We start from the raw sequence: 19,173 nt of genomic DNA on the forward strand, positions 1-19,173 counted from the left end.
GAATGCATTATCTTTTAATAATTAAAAGAGACCTAAGCAATAAAGTAAAGCATTATCAAACAGCATTGCCACCATAATAGTAAATAACTGTTCTAACTGCTATGTATATTTTTTATGTATTCTGAAGCAATGCAGTTATGATTTTTCTAGTTGATAGAAGATTTGATATGATTTATTTTTATATATATTAGGTCAGGTTCCTGACCTAGCTCGGCCCCTAGAAGGTAAATATACAACAGCGGGTCAAACAAAAACCTAAATTAGCAACTGGAAGGGCTGTCATCAGATTGCACTTCAGCATTTCTTTTAAACCTTTGAAAAAACAACAAGGGGTTAATCAAAGACACACCAAATAAAAAAAAACAAAAACTTCAATGCGGACTAAATAACAAACATTTATTTAAACTGCTACAATTTATTATCCTGTTTCTTATGTGGATCTGGCACAACTGATAAAGAGAAAAATGGTATCTCCCAAAAAGATCCTGGTGCCAGTGTAATGAGTGCTGCTGGACTTGTTCCCATACACTGCTAATCTATCAGCACTTTCCTGATTAAAACACAAACACAGTGTTTTAGGGTAGTGCCTCTCAGTCATCTCACAAACATGCTTGATGCAATCCTTGAATTATATGGGCACACAATGTTGTCGTTCCTCTGTAGTGTTGAGGTCACTACTCTAACAAACATAATAACACATTTAGAAAGATTTTTCCACCAACATTTCATATTCAGAATAAACAATTACACTTTCTGTGTTAATCCTTTACAAAAAGAACTATACAATATTTGTTATCAAATCATCAACATGCAGATGCTCTAGCTGTGCCACACTGTATGTGGATTACAAAAATACAGGCTGTTGTAGAAGTACTATAGCAAAACACTGAACGCTCCCTTTAAAATACCCTTTGGCACATTTACATGGTTTTATATTATAAAAAAGTTACAGCAAAATCAGTTTAAAGAATAGTATTCATCTTCATGTCTATTAAAATAAACATTTAATTCTATATATTTTTTTAAATAGTTTTTGGATATGGCATGACATTTGATAAATACATCTAAAAATATTTGTTTTTAAAGTAACCACATGTTTATTCTGGCTAAATATAAACATACCTTACATGGATAAAGGGCCTGCTTAGATGAATATTGTTCCAGAAATGGACCACGTTGTTTAAGGATAAACATTAGACGAAAGAAATATCTACGGCATTGGCTACAGTAATATCTGCCTTACTTTGTCCACTCAAGTGCAAAAACGAGTTAAGAACAGCATAGCTAGAGGTCTGGGCTGTGAGTGATCTTACAGTAGCAGCAGAGTGTGTTCACGAGCACCTGGTACTTTTACACACATTAAAGGAAGACAGTGATCTATTTTGCACCTTGATTTGCTACTGAACAAAAGTTGTTACCTTAGTAAGACCAGGAGTATTAATTTAATCACTGTGTATAGCAAAGTGAAGCAAATATACTGTTGAGAGCAAGGAACACAAATTAAGTAAGTCCATGTTGAAAACAGTATTGCAAGTAGGAGAATATAGTGCATGGTATTTTAAGCAGGGCCGGTGCATACATACTGGTGAACTGGGCAATTTCCTAGAGTGGCACTTAAGCATTGGCTGATTAAAACAGTACAATCATTCATCTATTTCATCACAAAGTGTGTCGTTTTACTTTGTCACTCTGTAAGCACATTAAATGGCTAATAAGACAGTAATCACTAGTCGTCTATGTGTTAAAAAATCGAAACAACAAACTGGTTGAAGGTACAGCTACATTCAGTTTTGCCTAAAGCATCAGAATAGCATGCACCAGCCCTGACTAAAGGACTATACAACAAAATACAGAAAATATTCAAAGCACTTATGGTCATTAAATGCTTTTTCGCAAAAAACTATTTTTGAGTCCCCCCCGAATACCTAAATAGGACAGCACCCGTTTTAGAGAAATATTTTGGGCTGGGGTACTAACTAAAAAAAATGATTGATTAACATTTATACAGTTTTTTAGTTAAGACTTGGCACTAGGTCAACTTCACAGTGTATAGAATAAAAGAATTAGGTTAAATGCTACAATATACTGTACTTCTTCATTAGGACAACAGCCAACAGCATAGAAAGAGTTCTTAAGTTTGTGCTTTTGTGTCACTGTGACAACTTTATAAACCAGTGATTTCATGCAGTGTAAGAAATGGTGTCATCCAGAGTGCAAAACACACCAGCAAACTGTACATGTGTGGAAAATACATAATGAACACCTCATATATGGACCTCATGTCGACACATAAACAGTAACAAGGCATTAAATGTTGTCTACTCTTTAAATGCTGTGGTGGTGGAAGTGCCCTTGTAAAAAATGGTCCTGGTGTTATCTGGGCTGTTCCCTCTTTCAGGGATTAGGATCATATTGCTTTTCCTTCGCAATGTCGAGTCGCAACTTTCTGGTCCAGTCTCAGTGCTCTCAATAGGGGTGACTCGGATGGTTGAGACGGTTTGATGAGGATGTGGCTCTCCAACTGAGTTAGTTAGAGTGGAAATAGAGGAGACAGCGGGAATTGTTGGCACTGTGACATGTATCGGAGCACCAGAGTTGCTCCTCGTTCTGTCTGTGGAGCCGTAGCCATCCTTAAGAGAATCACAATTCTCTGAGTCTCGGTTGAGATCATTGAGCTCAAAAGACTGTCTCAAGCTGTTCTGAGACTTCCAGGTCCAGAAGGTGGTGCTGTCAGTTGAGTGGGCATGAACCAAGGGCCGTCCATTCTCTGGGTGTGCCTCCACCCTGACGATGGATCCCTGAGTGGTAGCCCCTGAACCAGGCTCCTCACTCAGGATCTTATTACGGTGCAAAGGCGCAGTGGAGCTGGTGTAACTACTGCTCTCAGAACTGCTGGAGCCTGTGAGCAACAGGCCATGCTGCTTGGACATCCCAATCACTGGGACAACACGTGGTTGTCCATTGACATTCTTTTCCATGCTTTTTAGCCATTTGTCCTGGGCAATACCTCTAGGTGAAGTGCTCATGCCTTCCTGAGTCTCCTCTGGAATGTGAACCAGTTGGGAAGAGCCTGGCCTGGATTGAACAGACATTCTTGTACCTCCAGCAATACCACAAGGGTTGCTGGGTAAAGTGCTACTACCAGTGGCCAGTTTGAGACATGAGCCTGCTGGACCTTGTTGTTCCCCATTAATGCCTATGGTGGAGGGTTCTGAGCTACAGCGAGTCTCCATGCTGCTGACAGAACACTGGCCCAGGGCTGCCTCCACAGCCTGCATGAAATGCTTTCGATTCTCATTCTTACTCTTCCACTGCGATAACAACTGCTTAGAACGACTAGAGTCCAAGGTCAAATGGACTGTTCCATTGAGCCTTGTGCCATCATCTATTGTTGGTGGGTGAATCCGTGGCAGAGTGTTACTAAAGGTCACCATGCTCTCCTTATCTGCAGGGCTATGGGGTTGTGGAACTTCAACATCTGCACTGGACCTCTTCAAGTTGGTAAGGGATCTAGTATGGCGGGTCTGAAGATTACGGTGAAGAAGACCATCTGAGTGGGAAGAAGAAAGGCCATCACTACTGCTGCGGCTTTTAGCAGGCAAATGATGTCCAACGTGCTGACCCAGCTCACCCAGGGACGTAACAGTATCCTGAACCTGGGGTTCGCTCTTTGGCTGCTCCTCACTGGGTTGGAAATTTCCAACAGCATGCAAACCCTACCATGATCAGAAAGTTGAACATTAAAATGACACATCCCATCACAAAAAATTCTAATGCTATACGTAACATCATGTAAAGCACAAAGCGTGTTTTTAAGGTTTTGATCGAATTATTCTGATCATAGAAAAAAAAATATATAACTCACTAAATAAATAGCAATGCCTCCCCCAAGGAGAAATCCCAGGTAGACATCAATGGCATGGTTCTTGTGCTGGATAATTCGTGTTAGACCACATATGATGGCACTAATGATAAAGGAGAAGACCAAGAGGGGCTTCAGAAGCTTAGATGAGTCTGTCAGAGTGCTGTTCAAATACATCTAAACAGAAACAAATGCACTCATTAAAAAAAAAAAAAAATCACTTTTTCATATACTGAGCTTATTATTACCATGAATGTCACACTAAGATAAGTTAATTGTGCTTAGATGTACACAGCAGAGAAGTCCTAGGTGGATGATGAGTTCATTTAATACAGAGCAATATAAAGCCACTTAACTGCCATATTGATCTATGCTTACTGCACTATTAAATAATTGTCAGTAGTGAAAAAGTAACTGCATCTTAGAATGCAGTTCTAATAAAAAAATATTAAAGTGTGCCCTATTTTTCTACATAAACATTTTACTTTTGCTTTAAAAGAGATTTGTGTTCAATTGCATTACTAAGGCTAGCTAGCCAGCTAATCATCTCCACAAACAATGACTAACTATAATTATGTGAAATAGTATTAATATTACAAAATTTATTTGCACCCGTAAAAAATAAGTAAACCCTACAAGATATGTAGCTTTATTTTGCACACACACACACACACACACACACACACACACACACACACACACACACACACACACACACACACACACACACACACACACACACACACACACCTCCCCAAACACTAAAGCACTTATGCAGCTATAGTGACAAGTAAATGCTTTCAGTCCCCTTCACATTTTTAAAAGTTCACTTTTTTTTTTGTTTGAAATGCATTGTAGCTTCTAAGTGACATACACATTAATATTTCATGTTAGAGGTTTACTCAGCAATAAGGCTGAATGAACAGATAATCCACAAACTCATCAAAACGGTGTGCCTTGTGCAGTAGACTTTAACGCTTTTGTAAGATAATGAGTTTAACTTGAGCAGTAATTATACAGTGCATGGGTGTGACAAGCTACTTACAGAGATGTAGACAGCTGCAAAGGATGCCAAGGTTGCATGCTGGGAGGGGAACGATTTTCTGGAAAATGAGGAGAACCCAAATCAGACTGAAGATTATTAATGTATGAAAATGAAGATTCACCCTTTTCACTGCAGGGAATACTTATTGCTTGCATTCTGCACAGACTTTCAGCACATTGAAAGTAGATTCATTAAGCTAAATAATAAAAAAATAAAATAAAAATAATAATAATAATAATAATAATAATTAATTAATAGCCATCTAAGTGCCAATCTGGCTTTGAAAAACAACATGCATCATTGAGCTATGTCTGTTGCTAAATTGCAAGTGTAAAGCCATGACTGCTGACATCAGAATGACAGTTACTAAAGTGTGGGTTTCTATTTGAAATAGAACCCGCCTTATTATCAGGTTGACTAGAGCAGCAATAAAATTAAGCTTTAAGGTGCAGAATACAGTTAATTAAACTGTTTGCTAAGGAAAGGTAAATCTCCTTAATCTGATCATCTGCATATTCCAACATAATAACTAGTTCCCATTGCACAGCAGCTACTTACTTGGGTCATGTCTTAAACATGACCACATGAAGTTAGCTACCTTTTTTAACCATTGCTTATGCTGACACACTGGGCAGGGCATCTTAACATACACAGAGGAAAGTGCTATTTTCCCTGACAGCCACAATTAGCTAGTACTGTATCACTGTGACTGACAGGACAGGTCCACATCCCACCCACAGAGCAGGGCAGATTTCTCTTCCTTTGGCACCCAATCATAAATAAATGTGCCATCCTTAAGATAATCATACTAACATTGTTTTTTGATTTCATTTCGTTTTCCAGTGTAGGACGTGTAAATAGTGTATTTCTTTAGATAGTTATATGAGATCCATTACAACACACACACACACACACACACACTCACACACACACACACACACACACACACACACACACACACACACACACACACACACACACACACACACATATTGGCATAATTGCTTTCGGTTTTCAGCCTTGTTTTCCTTTTTTTCGGTTTTCGGTTTCGGAAATATATATATATATATATATTAGTGATGCACCGAAATGAAAATCCTTGGAATAGAATAAATCAATTACAAATTATGAAAATATTTATTTATAGCACAAGATAAAATAAATTTAAATTCAAACTTAAATGTTTAACTTAAATGCACTCATTATATATATATATATATATATATATATATATATATATATATATATATATATATACACACACACACACACACACACACACACACACACACACACACACACACACATACACACACATACACACACATTCAGAAGCAGAGATGGCAAACCAGAGCATTACATTACTGTGATGGAAGTATTCTTATTCTTTTGAAATAGTCGAAGAAAACGAGAAAGGAATAATGCTTAAGTGTAGATTATGTGTTGGTGAAAAGCTCTTGTCAACTGCAAAAAATACCACTTAAAATAATAAACATCTGCATGCAAAGCACAGCACTACAGATGTGTGTGTGTGTGTGTGTGTGTGTGTGTGTGTGTGTGTGTGTGTGTGTGTGTGTGTATAATGTTGAACATATGCAACATTATGCAAATGTTGCATATATGGAAATTTAGACAGAAATATAGAAAACTTTTGCCGACTTTCCACCACTGCAGATCTATGGACTGCTCAGAATATAAGTTTTCTGTGGGAGACACATGTACGATGCCATCGCAGCAAAGACAGAGAGCAAACTCACAGCTCATTTGCTCTTTGTGGGAAGATAAACTGCCACGGTCACTGATAATAGCGAGAACTTTGTAAAAGCGTTCAAGCTGATGATGAAGCAGGTAATGATGTAGACGAGGACGAGCTCATATTTACAGAATTGCACGATGTTTTACGAGATGACAGAGAAAGGTATGTTCTCCCTCCACATTACCGGTGTGCAGCCCACACCCTCAACCTTATATACACGAACGATAGTTACATTCCTGACGGCGAAGGCAGATTGCAAAGCAGTGTACAGAAGAGCGACTGGAAAGTTTTCAGCCTTGTGCTCAAAAAGTTGGGACACTGTACACTATACATTGTATAATTTACAAATCTTAAAAACTTATATTTTATTCACAATAGAATATAGATATAAAAAAATATAAAATGTTGAAAGTGAGACATTTTGAAATGTCATGTTGCTCCACTATTTTTGGAGCTTTCAGGAGAGCTACACATTCCAAGAAAGTTGGGACAGGTAGCAATAAGAGGCTGGGAAAGTTAAATGTACATATAAGGAACAACAGGAGGACCAATTTGCAGCTTATTAGGTCAATTGGTAACATGATTGGGTATAAAAAGAGCCTTCCAGAGTGGCAGTGTCTCTCAGAAGTCAAGATGGGCAAAGGATCACCAATTCCCCCAATGCTGAAAAATAGTGGAGCAATATCAGAAAGGAGTTTCTCAGAGAAAAATTGCAAGGTTAAGGGTCAAGGCCGGAAAACAATACTGGATGCCCGTGATCTTCGGCCCTTAGACGGCACTGCATCACATACAGGAATGCTACTGTAATGGAAATCACAACATGGGCTCAGGAATACTTCCAGAAAACTTTGTCGGTGAACACAATCCACCATGCCATTCGCCGTTGCCGGCTAACACTCTATAGGTCAAAAAAGAAGCCATGGATCATGTTTAGATATGGCTTCTTTTTTGACCTATAGAGTGTTAGCCGGCAACGGCGCAGGCATTTTCTCTGGCTTATTTAAAATGGACTGTGGCAAAGTGGAAAACTGTTCTGTGGTCAGACAAATCAAAATGTAAAGTATTTTTGGAAAACTGGGACGCCATGTCATCCGGACTAAAGAGGAAAACCCAAGTTGTTATCAGTACTCAGTTTAGAAGCCTGCATCTCTGATGGTATGGGGTTGCATGAGTGCGTGTGGCATGGGCAGCTTACACATCTGGAAAGGCACCATCAATGCTGAAAGATATATCCAAGTTCTAGAACAACATATGCTCCAATCATGACGTCGTCTCTTTCAGGGAAGACCTTGCATTTTCCAACATGACAATGCCAGACCACATTCTGCATCAATTACAACATCATGGCTGCGTAGAAGAAGGATCCAGGTACTGAAATGGCCAGCCTGCAGATCTTTCACCCATAGAAAACTTTTGGCACATTATAAAGAAAAAGATGCGACAAAGAAGACCTAAGACAGTTGAGCAACTAGAAGCCTGTATTAGACAAGAATGGGACAACATTCCTATTCCTAAACTTGAGCAACTTGTCTCCTCAGTCCCCAGACGTTTGCAGACTGTCATAAAAAGAAGAGGTGATGCCACACAGTGGTAAACATGGCCTTGTCCCAACTTGTGTTGATGCCATGAAATTCTAAATTAACTTATTTTTCCCTTAAAATTATACATTTTCTCAGTGTAAACATTTGATATGTCATATATGTTGTATTCTGTATAAAATATTGACATTTGAAACTTCCACATCATTGCATTCTGTTTTTATTCACAATTTGTTCAGTGTCCCAACGTTTTCGGAATCGGGTTTGTACATACAGTATATATATATATTCATTCATTTATTCATTCATTTTCTCCCGCTTATCCGTAATTCGGGTCGCGGGGGCAGCAGTCTAAGCAGGCCCCTGCCTTCGACTGGTGCCCAATCCTCACAGCACCGTCCCTTACGGTCCCTCCTGCAGGTGGTGAGCCCACGGGAAGGTGTAATATATATATATATATATATATATATATATATATATTATTATTATATATATATATATATATATATATATATATATATATATATATATATATATATATATATATATATATATATATAGTGAGGAAAATAAGTATCTGAACACCCTGCTATTTTGCAAGTTCTCCCACTTAGAAATCATGGAAGGGTCTGAAATTGTCCTCGTACATGCATGTCCACTGTGAGAGACATAATCTAAAATAAAAAAATCCAGAAATCACAATGTATGATTTTGTAAATATTTATTTGTATGATACAGCTGCAAATAAGTATTTGAACACCTGAGAAAGTCAATGTTAATATTTGGTACAGTAGCCTTTGTTTGCAATTACAGAGGTCAAACATTTCCTGTAGTTTTTCACCAGGTTTGCACACACTGCAGGAGGGATTTTGGCCCACTCCTCTACACAGATCTTCTCTAGATCAGTCAGGTTTCTGGCCTGTCGCTGAGAAACACGAAGATTGAGCTCGCTCTAAAGATTCTCTATTGGGTGTAGGTCTGGAGACTGGCTAGGCCACGCCAGAACCTTGATATGCTTCTTACAGAGCCACTCCTTGGTAATCCTGGCTGTGTGCTTCGGGTCACTGTCATGTTGGAAGACCCAATCTCGACCTATCTTCAATGCTCTAACTGAGGGAAGGAGGTTGTTCCCCAAAATCTCGCAATACATGGCCCCGGTCATCCTCTCGTTAATACAGTGCAGTCCCCCTGTCCCATGTGCAGAAAAACACCCCCAAAGCATGATGCTACCACCCCCATGCTTCACAGTAGGGATGGTGTTCTTGGAATGGTACTCATCATTCTTCTTCCTCCAAACACGTTTAGTGGAATTATGACCCAAAAGTTCTATTTTGGTCTCATCTGACCACATGACTTTCTCCCATGTCTCCTCTGGATTATCCAAATGGTCATTGGCAAACTTAAGACATGCCTTGACATGTGCTGGTTTAAGCAGGGGAACCTTCCGTGCCATGCATGATTTCAAACCATGACGTCTTAGTGTATTACCAACAGTAACCTTGGAAACGGTGGTCCCAGCTCTTTTCAGGTCATTGACCAGTCCGAGGGCGATTGACAGTCATGTTTAGCTTCTTCCATTTTCTAATGATTGCTTCAACAGTGGACCTTTTTTCACCAAGCTGCTTGGCAATTTCCCCGTAGCCCTTTCCAGCCTTGTGGAGGTGTACAATTTTGTCTCTAGTGTCTTTGGACAGCTCTTTGGTCTTGGCCATGTTAGTAGTTGGATTCTTACTGATTGTATGGGGTGGACAGGTGTCTTTATGCAGCTAACGACCTCAAACAGGTGCATCTAATTTAGGATAATAAATGTAGTGGAGGTGGACATTTTAAAGGCAGACTAACAGGTCTTTGGGGGTCAGAATTCTAGCTGATAGACAGGTGTTGAAATACTTATTTGCAGCTGTATTATACAAATAAATAGTTTAAAAATCATATATTGTGATTTCTGGATTTTTTTTTTTTTTTAGATTATGTCTCTCACAGTGGACATGCACCTACGATGACAATTTCAGACCCCTCCATGATTTCTAAGTTGGAGAACTTGCAAAATAGCAGGGTGTTCAAATACTTATTTTACTCACTGTATATATATATATATATATATATATATATATATATATATATATATATATATATATATATATATATATACACACACACACACACACACACACACACACACACACAGTGGTTTGCCCCTTCCTGATTTAAAATTTTTTTGAATTGTTTGTCATACTTTAATTCAGATTTCTGCTTGTTTTTAGAAACTTTGCCTGTCCTTATGATGCACTACGAACCTTGCCTTATATAAAAAATAAAGCAATTCCACAACAGCAGATTGTGTAATTCTTTTGGTTTGAACATTTATGCCAGTCCTACCTGCCCGCATTAATGGTGGCAGTGTCAGTACCAGAGCAGATGTCTTCCAAAATAAAAGAGTTTTCATCACAGGAGGAGTTCAGGTATGTGTAGTTGGGTTTGCAAACAGTAAGGAAGTACGGTGCTGGGTAACCTGTTGACAGCTGGATGATGTCAGTTATGAGTGCAGTGGCACAGAGACCAAACACATGAACCCCTGTAAAGAACACAAAGTGAATGATTAGACACACTCCAAGTACAAGCAGTTAATTTATTATGAACTGTTTGCTTTTTTTATAATCAATTGCACTAGAATCATATAATTGAGCAGTGGGAGGTGGTAAATTAATCGCACTAGTGGGTGGTGGTAGAAGGAGGTGGTAGCTTTAACGCATTGACCTTTGGATCAAAATGTTGGGAGTTTCAGTTCCAGTCACTCCAAGCTACCACTCCTGGGCCCCTGAGCAAGGCCCTTAACCCCATAGCTGCTCAGTTGTATAAATGAGAAATAAAAGTCACTCTGGATAAGGTCACCTGCCAAATGACATAAATGTAAATAAGTCACATTTAGTGCAACTTACCCACAAACCTGATGGCGCGGCGTATATAAGAGTTGAAATTGCAGCCGGCTGCATTGATGTTGGCCTCGGGTCCAGGGCCACTATGGGTTTTGGACAACCAGCAGAACAAAATGCCTTCTCCAATCATTATCTGTAGACAAAATGTTTTTCAGTGAAGACTAATATTCTGCAATTAAATTGAGTGCAACATTTTATTTCTGCACATTTGTGTTTTAATGTCCTCTCACCATAGACCTGCTGCTGTGTATCTGAGAATAATCTTTTCACCTATGGCCCTGAACCTGTCCCTGTCTTTCAATCTAAACTCCATTGACATCATGGAGTCTGGGAATCAAGTACACACCAGGTCAATTATTGATTTTGGCTATAGTCTTGGATATAATTTATATTCAAAAAGCTTTAAACTGGCAGGAACATGAATTACAGTCTGGTAATTTGCATGTTGAATGTCTTATACACCATGTAGACATTGCAGCTTCCTTGTCCATAAAGACTAGACCACTTTATTTACTAGGTGAGGAGTTTAAATCCCGGCAGGACTTGTGATGTCAGCAGTGCTCTACATTCTGTGATGGCAGATGAGCTGTTATGGATATAAACAGACTGTTGGCGCAATGAAGTGCCACACAGCAAGCTAAATCTAAACTCAGATAGCATGCAGATCACACCACATATCCCTCCACGTGACTGACTCTGACCCTTCAATATCTCTCTCTCTCTCTCTCTCTCTCTCTCTCTCTCTCTCTCACTCACACACACACACACACACACACACACACACACACACACACACACACACACACACACACACACACACACACACACACACACACACAGTCCCTTCTCTACACAGTGACAATTGGCAAAACCACAGGAGTCCCAAGAGCCTGCAGTTACTTCCGCCCCTTGTGCTAAATCTGTCAGGTAAACAGACTTTAGACACAAATGAGCTGGACAAAAGGGAGAGTAGAAAGCTTATTATCCACTGTTATTTATAAAACCAAGGTCAGTATTTATAGTATAGTATTTATTCTGCATATACAGTTACCTCTGCAGCTATTGGGAAGGGAACATGTTTGAAATCAACAGATAAAAAGAAGAGAATTTCAGAATTCTTGTTTATTTTCTGATAATAAACTCCTAGATGTGCTGAACAACTTTGAACATGACATCCGTTGTTTGACTCCACCCATTTCTCAATTAATTAAATATATTGGAACATGTGACTGACAAGTGTTTTATGATGTTCAGGGTGTGCCCTGTTGGACTGATTATTAAAACTAGTAATGGCTCTGAATCTCCATGAGGGTTTTGCATGTGAAGACAGAATTAGTTTGTTAGACAAAAAAATTTTATTAAACGGATAAACTATCATGAAGACTAGAGAGCTGTCTGTGGTAGAGAAGCAAGCTATTTTAAAGCTTTAACACAAGCATAGTACAACTATTTTAAATCTGAATCCATTCATGAGAGGTGTAACAAAGCTCCAAAACAACAGTCAGTGACCTCACTAACAACTTCAACAAGGCAGGGGTGAAAGTCAAACAATCCATAGTTAGAACAATGAGAATGAAAAATACAGAGACCATGAAGGGGACTACACACAAAACCATCAAATGTTCATCCTGATTCCCACAGATGTGAAATAATAATTATATATTGATGTGATGATAAGGTTTTCAAATCATTTTGTTCAATTAGTGTACATTCAGCATGAAAACTACAAATAGACACAATACTGGGAAACACAATACAAACTTGGCAGCCTGTTGTAATCTCAGTTATAGAAACTGCCTTTCGTTATGTTCATTGGTGAGGTACTCATATTACCAACAAATTAATCACAGTGTATTTGAGTTTATACTTCAAACCTGTTTAGCCATCTTGTCATTTGTATTTAATAAGCTTCAAGAAGTCAATAGGAATCCGAGCATGAAATAATCATTGTGTCTTGCTGTAAGTGACCTGCAACTCTCACTGCTATAAATTCAATATAATAACCCAGTGTACCACAGCTCACATACCCAATGTGATCTGAGACCAGGCACTTTATTTGCACTTCTTCTGCCATTAATAATATAAAGAAAAAATTTACACAGTCCCAGATGTCCCTAGATGGGGTTAATTGCACTCTCAAAGTGCTAATAAATGTTTGCTTTAAAATGTGCGTCATTAGAAAAGATATGTAAACTTCACTGAAAATGGCTAGATTATAGTAATAATTACAAATTTGGACATAACTGACATCTAAAATGCACTCAACCCAAATGGCTTACAAGGTAAATGACCTACCTGTAAAATGATCAAGTTCATTTCTTCAGACTAAAAGCAATGCTGTTAAACATCGCTAGCAACCACAAAGTGCACTTTATTAGAAACGCCTGTACAGTTTGCACAGTGTTGCAGCTATATGATCATTACAAACTAATTTAATGAAAGGTTTCGAATTTCAATTAAGATTTTCAATATGCTTCAACAAAAAGAAAAAGCTATCCTGCTGTGACCTCTTGCCACAATCCGACCTCTAACAATAGATCATTACATACACTGCAACAAGAAATATTTAAGAAAATAAGTAATAGAGCTGACCTTTAATAATGGAAAAGCATATATAATGTAATTACATTTACAAACGTTTAAGAAATATTTGGTATAGTGTGTCTCACATGTATTTATTGTGATGTATAACAAGTTTGAACAATGTTCATAACAGATTTTATAACCTTATAATTCCAAGGTCTAATATGTATGTAGGAATATCTAACACGCATGATATTCAACCAACTATGTCTAGTCAACCCAAAACATGTTGGTGTAACCTACAATACAGAATGTATAAATTTAGGTTACAGTTAAGGTAAAAGTAGGTGATATAGAACACACTTAGGTTGCACATAAATGAATAAAAAGACCTCACAAAAGAATGAATAACTACTTGTGTGTATGTGCTTATATGACACTGACCGTGACAGCAGGTGCGCCGATGGTGAGGATGAAGAGCATGAGGAAAGGGATAATTTCATGCGTTGGCTCGATGTATGGTAAACTCAAACTGCGGTCAAAGCAGCTGAAGCCCCAGTGCACTGGTTTAAAAATGTCAGTCCACTCAAGAAAGTACAAACTGGCTACAGATGACACCAGGATTGGAAGCTGGAGGAAAGGAACAAAATAATATGGTGAGAAATTGTGGCAAAGGAAGGCAAAGGATCAGATTCAGATTTGTTGGGTTACATTTTTGTGAGTATTCAAAGCCTACGACTTTTCATCAATACACTGTATTGGATATTGCATATATATATATATATATATATATATATATATATATATATATATATATATATATATAGTTTCATCAAAAGCCTTTAGGTTAGGATTTATTGACTGGCATGTGATGGTTTACTTGATTTCCTCCACCCTAATAAAAGCCATGTGTGGGTATTTTTGAACAATAAGTTTAACGTTGGTCTCATTAAACCACAACAAATTATTTCCCATGGTTAAAATACTGTCCATCTTGGCAACCTAACCTATAGACCAGACATATGTTTTCTCCTGGTCTTCTGATCAGTGTTAGCGGGGCATCCTGAGATGTACAGCTGTATATTATGTAGGGTTAATTAGTTATTCACCGGATGGAAGGTGTATGCGTGTGAATGTGATTGGTTGATTCTGAGCACTGCCACATTCTTAACTATAAAAAATAGTGCACTACTGCAACCTGGGTGCTAGAATTTATTCTTTATCCTTTCCTAAAACATTTCTATTTGTGGTTTCTGGTTCTGGCATGATTTAACTAACATTTTTAACACCTCTAAAACATGCAATTTAAACAGGGGTGTGTAGACTTTCTATCCACTGTAAGCTGTGAAGAAATAATAAAATATTCGAATAAATGTGTATAAACATTGTAACCGAAACTTTCTGAGCCATACTTTTGTATAAGATTCCACAACACCATCTGATTAATCGCCATCAATTATTCAGCAGCACTGCCAAATCAATAAGCAAGACAAAGTAAATCAGGGTTCTAAGGTGAAACATAGTCCTCTCTGTGGCGCATGGTCTAAATTTGGCCACTGGCATCTTCTCACAGCCGTGTTCCAAATTCAGAAAACCTTGTAGCGAGAAAGCACAGGAGCTTTTAGTGTGAGCAGTACAGAAGGATGAGTTTGGGAGTGCTTACAGATGCTCAGCTGAAATGAACCAGCCTCAATTACAGTGCCAAACAATCACACAATCCAAAACATGAAACTATTGTATGCTCTTCACCTGTGCATTTGATTATTCAAACAAACAAACAAATCCTAAAAGTGATTGTGTGTGAAATAGTTATTAAAAAAAACTCGACAAAACGAAATGTTAATACTCATTATGATGCATTATAACCATGTTGCAATGTTGAGGACTTCTCACACTATATCATTTTGTTTTTTTTCTTAGCATAGATTGAGAAATATAAATATATGTCAGTGGAACAACCTTGACTACAGTAAAAATCTTGCAGAATTAGCAAGCTGAGGCAGCTGCTCATTGTAGCACGGTGCATATCAAGCAGCTTCTCTTTCTACTGCACTCCAACTGACACCTTATTAATGAAACAGGAGAAATACCGTACACCCGACCAGGCCTCGTAACGTGATGGAAGAAGTGATAACTCATCCCGTGTTGGAACTTGTCGCACTTTCAGGAAAAGCACTTAAAGGGTTAAGCCTGGATGCAATTTTAGCAACACAAAACCCAATCTAGAGAGACAGATTACAATTCCTCTCATACCTGGAAATTACCTTTTAAGATTTCAAAGCTTATTCAAGTGTATCGCTCATCAAACGGTCGACAAAAAACTTGCAGGGGCAGGCGAAAGTCATTTAAATAATGAATATATATGAATAGAGGCTGGTTGCTTATTTATAAAAACTCGGGCACTGGGGATTTCACAGCAAGCACTTAAATAGTCCCATTTCCAACATTGTTCAAATATTCATTTTGTGTACTTAGTAGGTGAGAGGACCTACAGTATTAGTACACTCTTTATCTGAGAAGAATGCACACACACACACACACACACACACACACACACACACACACACACACACACACTTGATTCACAAATCTATACACCTGTACATTAGATTAAGATCATCAGACGGATTTAAGCAGTTGAGTACAATTATTTGCAAAATCTTAACAGACTCAAGAAGACAATAAGGGATATGCAAATTGTTGTATATTTCTACAATTATTGCATCACTGGCTTCTTCTTCACTGGTGTGTATGAATACATAAAAAGTGCCCTTAAAAATCTGTCTTTTTCTCTTAGTAAAGAATGACTATAATCTCTCTTTATTTTATATACTGCAACATAATTACATTTTTGCTTTAATAATGTTATTATTACTGTAGCTAAGCCTGTCCCTAGATTAGTTTTTATTTTGTTAATAAAAGTCAAAATATATATTATAGGTGACTACAAATAGGTGAAACAATCTTATACAATGGACTTATGCCATATCCATAGATAGATAGATAGATAGATAGATAGATAGATAGATAGATAGATAGATAGATAGATAGATAGATAGATAGGAAGGAAGGAAGGAAGGAAGGAAGGAAGGAAGGAAGGAAGGAAGGACGGAAGGAAGGACGGAAGGAAGGACGGAAGGAAGGAAGGATCAGGGCACCTCAACCTGTGTTTGACCCAGATATGCTCAAGTTTCTCACTAGGCCAGAGGTGTGTACTAATAAATATATCTGTGAAGAACACACTATTACACATATAGATCATCATTTGGTCTCGTCACCACATCCTGACATTACAAATACAACTTTTATGCTCTCTATTTTTCCTCTCAGCATGCATGTTGAGAAAATATGTGTGTGTGTGTGTGTGTGTGTGTGTGTGTGTGTGTGTGTGTGTGTGTGTGTGTGTGTTAAAAAAAACCCTGACCTGCTTTCTGCTAAGCTGCTATAAAATAAATATGAACAGTACACATGGATGAATCAAACATGAGGTGTACAAGAAACAGGAAAAGCACTTCAGGATATTTTCCTTTATTATTATTTTATTTTATGTCATCATTTACATTTGTATCTATCTTATCTATATATGACATCACATGCTATTATTTAATCAGTGAATGTAACCTGTTCGGAAAGTATAAACACAAGGTGAACAGCGATTTATGGAAAACCTACTTTTAAAGCACTGAACTCTTCAGGGAGCCTCTGGATTCACAGAAAATGATTAAAAAAACAACCTGATTTGTGCAATTGACAATAAACCACTGGTGACGAATAGACTACATTTCCTAGTTGAAATGCATTAGACAGATACACGTGCAGGATTCATTTGCGGATTTGAACGCTTGAATGCATCAGCATCACGTAGTTGAAGGCATTTAATAGCGTCTCGCGATAAAGCACTCATGTCTGACCTACCTCAACAAAATAGAAGCATGGCAGCAAAGAAAGGCTGTCCTTAGTCGTCTTTCCCTTTGCTCTTTCTCTCGCAGACATGGTTATTTCTTTGCCTTTCCGTGCCAAGAAGACAGTTCGGCTCACTTGTAGCGTTTTTTTTTTCTTCTTTTTTTTTTTATCAGCGGACCACGAACACCAGCCGACAATTCCAGGAGACTGAAGCTGCCATTAGATCCAAGGATGAAGAAAACCCAGACGTCTTATTATAACATTTTTTTTAATTAACTGAGCATCAGCTCGCTTCCAATGCTCGCATGTAATTTGCGCTCGCACTGCCCAAAGCAATCATTTATTTGGCGGAACGGCTACTGTACTGATGCGCATGCGCACTAACGGGTTCAATTGCCGTTAACGGGTTGAAGAAACAAGCCTCAGAGATCAGCTAATGTGACACACACACACATACACACAGACATACACACAGACATATATATATATAGTTGTGCTCAAAAGTATTCATACCCATGGTATTTTTTATCGTGTTTTTCAGTTGTCTTCGGTCAATAATGAGTTTTATAATACTTTCATATATTTCATGTGACAAACAACAAGAGAATAACGTCGATATTGCAAGAAATATGACATTTCATTGACAAATATTTTCAAAATCACCATCTTCAGAATTATTCATACCCTTGATATTACAATGTTTCAATAATCAATATTTGCCTTTGTTTTTAATGACGGCCCGCAAACGCTTCTTGTAGGTTTGTACAAGATTTCTACAGGTCTGCTGTGAAATGTTTTCCCACTCTTCCTTCGCAAAAGCCTCCAATTGTTGAAGATTGGAAGGCTTCCTAACATTGACCTGGATCTTCAACTCTCTCCACAAATTCTCAATTTGGTTCAGGTCAGGGCTCTGATTTGGCCACTCCAGAACATATATGTTTTTGTCCCTGAACCATTGTTTGACCACTTGCGCCTTATGCTTCGGGTCATTATCCTGCTGGTAGGTTCAATTCTCAGGGAGGTTGAGCTTGTGTGCTGAAGCCACCAGGTCTCATCAAGAATCTTGAGATAGTCCTCTTTTTTCATGATACCATCTTTCTTAACAAGGTTACCTGTACCACTGACAGAGAAGCATCCCAATAGCATGACGTGACCACCGCAGTGCTTGACCATTGCAATGGTAATCTCAGGATTGAAGGATTCTCCTTTCTTACGCCAAACATATGCAACATCCATATATCCAAAGAGCTCCAGTATAGGTACATCTGACCAGAGGATGTATGACCAGAAGTTCGGATCTTTATCTAGGTGACCCTCGCAAAGGCCAGGCGCACATCCCGGTGTCTCTGGGTAAGAAGTGGTGTCTTTCTTGGTCGATGTCCATGGAGACCACCTCAATGCATCAGCTTTATATGGTTGAAATGACAATAAAAGCTTCTTGACTCTTGACTTGATTCCAGTTCTTTCTAAATGGACTTGCAGCCTTTGCATCCACTATGGGCATTGACAACACACTTACAAAGGTCATGACGGAGTTCTTTCTTCTTGGCCATGGTGACAGTGATTAAAAATAAGTAAAGCTTTGCCCCTTAATTATACTTTACAGTGCA

General features: G+C 38.2%; 1 protein-coding gene across 1 annotated transcript; it reads right to left on the reverse strand.

Annotated features, from left to right (window-relative positions):
* Positions 1-382: 382 nt before the first annotated feature.
* Positions 383-17,952, reverse strand: plppr4b (phospholipid phosphatase related 4b). Its single transcript, XM_083551227.1, has 7 exons — positions 17,576-17,952; positions 14,105-14,290; positions 11,141-11,270; positions 10,581-10,776; positions 4,908-4,965; positions 3,866-4,039; positions 383-3,716 (listed from the first exon to the last, which is right to left on the reverse strand). The coding sequence occupies exons 1-7, from the start codon at positions 17,651-17,653 to the stop codon at positions 2,319-2,321; spliced, it is 2,220 nt and encodes a 739-aa protein (XP_083407353.1). The 5' UTR covers positions 17,654-17,952; the 3' UTR covers positions 383-2,318.
* Positions 17,953-19,173: the final 1,221 nt, after the last annotated feature.

This window comes from Silurus aristotelis (genome assembly GCF_946808225.1).
Source record: "Silurus aristotelis genome assembly, chromosome: 1".
In the NCBI taxonomy this organism is placed as follows: Eukaryota; Metazoa; Chordata; class Actinopteri; order Siluriformes; family Siluridae; genus Silurus; species Silurus aristotelis.